The sequence below is a fragment of the Oncorhynchus nerka genome, linkage group LG27 (assembly GCF_034236695.1).
Source record: "Oncorhynchus nerka isolate Pitt River linkage group LG27, Oner_Uvic_2.0, whole genome shotgun sequence".
Lineage (NCBI taxonomy): Eukaryota > Metazoa > Chordata > Actinopteri > Salmoniformes > Salmonidae > Oncorhynchus > Oncorhynchus nerka.
In genome coordinates, this window is record NC_088422.1 from 77,653,379 (window position 1) to 77,659,378 (window position 6,000).

Consider the following 6,000-nt stretch of genomic DNA (forward strand, 5'->3'; position numbering starts at 1 on the left):
ACCATGCTGCCATCTGGTGGTTGTGAATGCTACTCAGATGTAAAACAGACAGTGGCAGTCAGATTACACTGACTGGGTGCTTCTCCATTGATTTAACAAACTAATCACAGGTCAAAAGGATGGCCGGTGTGTTTGACTGGTTAACATGATCACATGTAGACCTTGTTGGTGTCGACAGGATTATGTGAGTGTATCTAAAGGGAAGGTGTGGTTAGTGACCTCTCGCCACCAAACACACAATTCCCATGCTTCTCCTGTTAATTAACAGAGTCCCCTCTAGCCCTACAATCCCAGCATCCTTTTCACCCCAGACTGCTGAGACCCTTCTTGACTCCCGCTCTTTGTTGTCTGGCCTTTGACATACGGTTGACAATGCAGTTCTACCTCCTCAGTGTGACTATGCAGCTACTGTTAATACACACACTATCCAACTCACCATGTTCTCTCTCGCCGATCTCCATTCAGCACTACACTAAAGATGCCGACGGCCTCTGTACCAGACTCATCAAGCCAAAGCTGATGGAGGGAACGGTGGCCGCCCAGGATGAATTCTCCAGGAGTAAGAACACTTTACTAACCTTGTGTTTCCATTCTCTGAGTCAATCTTGGTCTGTAAGAATACACAGTGACTCAGTCTGTCTTCATATTCTGTAGTACAGGAAATCTGGGTTTAATCACTTGAATTAGCAGTAAGTCTTTAACCTTGTGCTTTGCTCTGTCTGGGGAATGATGATATTTCATTAGTTCTGCTGGAACCAGAGTCTGACTTTCTCTCTCTCGATCCCCCCCCACACACACACACAGGCGGATGGGCCTTGAACAGAAAGGAACTCAAGCTCATCCAGACCATTGGCAAAGGGGAGTTTGGAGGTAAAGACCCTGACTGAGACCAGCCCTGATAAAGATGTCTCTTTCCATCCCCGTGTGAGATCTGTGTGTCATTGTCCAATGTTACATCTCTATGTATCTGTTCAGATGTGATGGTGGGGGACTACAGAGGGACCAAGGTGGCAGTGAAGTGCATCAAACACGACGCCACGGCCCAGGCGTTCATCGCTGAGGCCTCCGTCATGACGTAAGTCTCAACCATTCTGTTTTATGGTCTTACCCACTTTCTCTAATTCCTTATTACTGCGTGTTTCTGTGTCTGTACACCTTAGTGTGTAGCTATGTCACTAAAAACCCTCTCTCTTCCCTGAAGGCAACTGAGGCACAACAACCTGGTTCAGCTGCTGGGGGTGATCGTAGAGGAGAGGGGCAGTCTCTACATCGTCACAGAGTACATGGCCAAGGTACTTCAGTCTAGTCTATTGCTTGTCCAGGGACTACTCTATCTAGGTCGTGGGCTGGAGTCCACTGTCTCTTTATGATAGGGTCTGTTCCTGCTTCCCAGCTTGACAGCCGTCCCCCTCTCCCCCCACCACAGGGCAGTCTAGTGGACTACCTCCGTTCTCGAGGACGGACCGTGCTGGGAGGAGACTGTTTACTCAAATTCTCACTGTAAGTCATCCTCAGGAAGTTCTGCAGTATTGGACTTCTTTATTCAATTATAATGTGATTTCCCTGGAGAGGATGCCAGAAAACAAAGTATTTTAAATGGCTATTGCTATCACTTATATACAATGAAATGAGTTATTTGTCTTGGCTGAGTGATCCCATTGTTTCTCTCTTTATCTGTGTCTCACATCTCCACTTGGTGACTCCTCCTCGTTCTCCCCTGCTGTGCAGTGACGTATGTGAAGCCATGGAGTACCTGGAGGCCAATAACTTTGTGCACAGAGACCTGGCAGCCCGGAATGTGCTGGTGTCTGACGACAACATCGCCAAGGTCAGCGACTTTGGTCTGACCAAGGAGGCCTCGTCCACACAGGACACTGCCAAACTGCCCGTCAAATGGACCTCCCCCGAAGCCCTGCGAGAGAAGGTGAGGGTGGATGAAGGAGGGAGGGAGTGTAGATGGGAGGATGTTTAAATAGTGTAGCCTAAGCTCTGTCTTTGTGTCTTGTGTAGTTGACCTCAGCCTCTCTTTCTGCCCCCTCCACAGAGGTTCTCCACTAAGTCAGACGTGTGGAGTTATGGTATCCTGCTATGGGAGATCTACTCCTTTGGGCGTGTGCCTTACCCCAGAATTGTAAGTATGTCTCCAGCAGGGGGCATCAACTGTTTGTATTGCCTTCTCCAATGCAAGGCAAAAATGGCTATATCTTGATGAGTGATTTATTTCATATCATTTAATAGCTGTGAAGCTTGTGCACAGGCATAGGTTGAAGCCACTGTTCAGACAGTGGATGTTAGAACGTACTAGTAGAGTATGTGGTTGGGTTGATAACGCCCTCCTCTCTGCTCCTCAGCCCCTGAAGGAGGTGGTGCCGCGGGTGGAGAAGGGTTACAAGATGGACGCCCCCGACGGCTGCCCGGTGGTGGTTTACGATGTCATGAAGCAGTGCTGGACCCTGGACGTGGGGCTGCGGCCCTCCTTCCGCATGCTGAGAGACAAGCTGTCACATATCAGAGCCAAGGAGCTCTACCTGTGAGGGGCAGAGAGGGAAGACACAGCAGACTAGAGCGGAGGGAGGGAGCGTCCAGGCTGGGGGAAACTAACTGGAGCAGGAGCGGAAGTCATCTGCCTGCTTCACCTGTAGACCACACCCTGCCTGATACCTGACCTGGGACTGTAGTAAACCCTCCCCTGTGTTACCTTCCCTCTCTACTCTTCTGAAAGCAAGGAACAGTGTGTGTGTGTTGTATAGCTTTCTGTCAGCTGGTTGTCTTCCTCTGTTCACTCCATCGGCCTCCCTCTACCCCCTTCCTCCTGTTCTCCCAGTCTCTCCACTGTGGCATTGTCACCACCTCAAACTCTTTTCTGATTTTCTTCTTTTCCAAAACGTGATAATGGGGAGGCCGGCCTTTTCCTCCACATGTTCGTCAGGTGCTCTCAATCTCTCCTCTCCCTCTGTGCCATGATCATTCCTGTATCTCTGTGTTGGGTGGTAGTGTGGTGCTGCATGCTGTCTGTCCCTCACCCTGATGTGTGGGGCCTTGCTTGGGGCCTTGGCTCTGTGCCAAAGTGCCTCCAGTATACAGAGCTCCAGATCCCCTCAGCCTCCAGAACCTACTCCGCCACTCAGACTATTCAGTTTCTATCCCTTTTTTTATTTTATTTTGTCTTGGAGGTTGGTTGTTCATTTGCTTTGTGAAGTTGTCTCCCTCCGGCTCCAGAACAGGTTCTTCTATGTCCGTTAAAGAGAACGTGAACATTTGAGAAGAAAAGAGGCCAGTGCATAAAGAGCCTCAGCTGGGAAGCGCCTATCTCCAACTCAACACAGGACTACAGAACAGGAGAGGGAGGAGCACTTCTCAACATGGTCGATTCAGCATATGTGGGCTTGTTTTATATTTAAATGATAAAAAAAAGACACAAAACTTAAAGAAGCCACGAAAATACAGACTGAAGGATATAAGAATGTTTTAGTGTCTGTGTGAAGCGAACGCTGGGGTTGGGTATGTGCATGCTGTGCGAGAGGCCTTGGGTTTAACTGTCAGTGCTTTCAATGTTTATTATGCTACCATGATTATGAATAAATCATTCCATCTGATTAGTGTGGAAAGAATGTAAACACTGACATCACAGGGAGTAGGGGCTCCCCTCTGAAAGCACCTGGGTACTATTCAGTCATGTGAATGTCCTGGATGATAGAGGTAACTGCAGGGCAGTGGGCCACTGGGGATGCCCTGGGTGTTTGTTCCATATGAAGTGAACCTCAAGTCATTATGCTATTACACACATTCCCACACAGTAAATATTCATTTACACAGGTAATACAGCAATTCCACACACTTTACATACCCACTGGGTTCATACATACACTTGGGCCAATGAATCTTTATTTGGTTGAACTGTGAATAAGGTATTCTAACTATGGATTGGTCCTGTGGTCTTCAAATCACATTTTATTGGTCACATACACATGGTTAGCAGATGTTATTGCGAGTGTAGCGAAATGCTTGTCAGAACCTGTGACTTCACAGATTGAGCCTAAAATAATTCTCACACGCAGCTCTGTTTTAGAATGTAGAAGTATTTATGAGGGTGTGATAATAGATATTGCTGATGTGCCAAAAGAGCCTTCAAGCTGTGAAGCTGCAGTGTTCTGTGTCAGCTGACCTGTTTCCATTTCCAATGGTCAGTCAAACAGACTAAAGCTCCTCTCATCATTCATTCTCTTCTCCATTCTCTCTTCTCTGGAGTGGCTGTTCCTCCATTTGCCTCCAGTGATGTTCTGCTGAGGACAGGGGGCACACAGAATGATTCTGAGCCTGAACTGAGCAGAGCACACAGTCCAGCTCAAATGGAACAGCTTTACGGGCCTTTTCTTTTCTGTCTTGTGTATTTTTATTTTTTTTGTAAAGGGGAGAAAAAAACATTTGACTCAATTATCTTCAGCTTTTGTGTCTTTCTTTCTGGCTCAAAGCATTCCTTCTTTTCCCATGTGTCTTTCTGTTTCCATCCCTCGTCCTGTCTCGCCAGCCCTGTTGCTTGCTGCACATAAGGAGCCAACAGTTGTCCCTGGCTGGCTGGCTCATTTTGATTCCTATGAATGTTGATGGCGCTGACAGTCCAGAGTGGTAACAATGGGCTGGTTACACAACACAGGGCGCTCTCAGCCAAGGCTGTGCGGTTCTGCTCAGCTGTCAGGACCCATCATTACACTGGGCCGTCACTCCATCTCACATTATACAGTGCTGCTGGAAACACAGGAGGAGCATTGCTGGAGAGGGACCTCTCAGATTTAGATCTCTATTGCTTACGCTACTGCAAGAGTGCAACGATTAATCTTACTCACCCAGTCATGTGATGGTTGTACCACTACCATGGATCACCACCAGCTGGCACCGTGTAGTCTACTCCAGTAGAACTCATGGATGGAGATAAATATGTTACGTCAGGCCTTCATTGTAAATAAGAATTTGTTTTTAATTGATCTGCCTGGTAAAATGCAATGCATCAATAAAAAGCCTGTGTGTGATATACTGATAGTGGTAACACCACAGTTAGTCACCCCTCTTGTGTGTTCAAATGTAGCATTAGGCTTCTTGTGAGGTACAGAGATGTCAGCCTACCTTGAAAGGGTCATGGTTCATTCCAGGTCTTTTGCGTATGATTCTCATCTCACACTGACACACATATTCACAATTAAATGCCACAATCCTGTCAACTACACACACAGTTCAGTGCGTGTTCTTCTCTCGCACAGTTGAGTGGAGGATGCGTCCTGTTTTAATCAGCTTTTGATAAGTTATGGATCTCTGCTGACGACGTATCTCCTAAGCCTGGTATTTCTTGACAGCAACCAATTAAAACCCACCATGAATTAATCTGATTACGCCAACAATTTTTGTTAAATCTAGGAGGATTCTGATGTTTGTAGACTAGAGGCTAGTGTGGATTGTGGAGTTAGTGTGTACATTGTAGTGCCTCAGCCTCTGGGCCATTTGGAGTAGTTGAGTTGACAAATGTACATGTGACAGAATGTGGTGAGGTCGTCTTTCCTTTACTCCATGTACGACAGCTGTCTGCTATGACAGGAAGCCATCTCTCCTCATGGGTACCTCATCCAATTCGAAATGCTGCTGTGATCACAATCCAATTATAAACTAGGTGGTTTGAGCACTGAATGCTGATTGGCTGAAAGCCATGGTATATCAGACCTTATACAACGTGTGGGTCCTGAATGCTGATAGGTTAAAACCGCATTCAAGCCAGTGTCTATTCCACAAGTTACCACCGGCTAAATCTATGATGTTAAAATGCCTATTCACTCTGTTCCATCTGACTGTGCAATCCACTGTTTTATCAGCCAGGCCAGGCAATTTATAAACTTGATCTCTGTTATCAAAGGTATTTAGACATTATCTCACATTTCTTTTAGACTAACATTTAGTTTTCAACAGTGGAGATTTCTATAAACCTTGCTGTCTGTCTCTCTGACATTTGCAGCA

The 6,000-nt window shown here is 46.6% G+C and overlaps 1 protein-coding gene across 5 annotated transcripts in view; it reads left to right on the forward strand.

Moving 5' to 3' along the window:
- LOC115112465 (tyrosine-protein kinase CSK) overlaps positions 1 to 5,029 on the forward strand; it is a 49,693-nt gene extending 44,664 nt beyond the window's left edge. For 4 of the 5 annotated variants that reach the window (XM_065012028.1, XM_065012026.1, XM_065012029.1 and 1 more), the window contains 8 exons: positions 466 to 559; positions 805 to 870; positions 976 to 1,075; positions 1,202 to 1,292; positions 1,394 to 1,500; positions 1,729 to 1,924; positions 2,045 to 2,131; positions 2,352 to 5,029. In XM_065012028.1, coding sequence (XP_064868100.1) covers positions 466 to 559; positions 805 to 870; positions 976 to 1,075; positions 1,202 to 1,292; positions 1,394 to 1,500; positions 1,729 to 1,924; positions 2,045 to 2,131; positions 2,352 to 2,534 — 924 coding nt within the window. In that variant the 3' untranslated portion in view covers positions 2,535 to 5,029. The remainder of the gene's footprint in view (positions 1 to 465; positions 560 to 804; positions 871 to 975; positions 1,076 to 1,201; positions 1,293 to 1,393; positions 1,501 to 1,728; positions 1,925 to 2,044; positions 2,132 to 2,351) is intronic. The other variant, XM_029639548.2, reaches the window with a different exon arrangement.
- Positions 5,030 to 6,000: the final 971 nt, after the last annotated feature.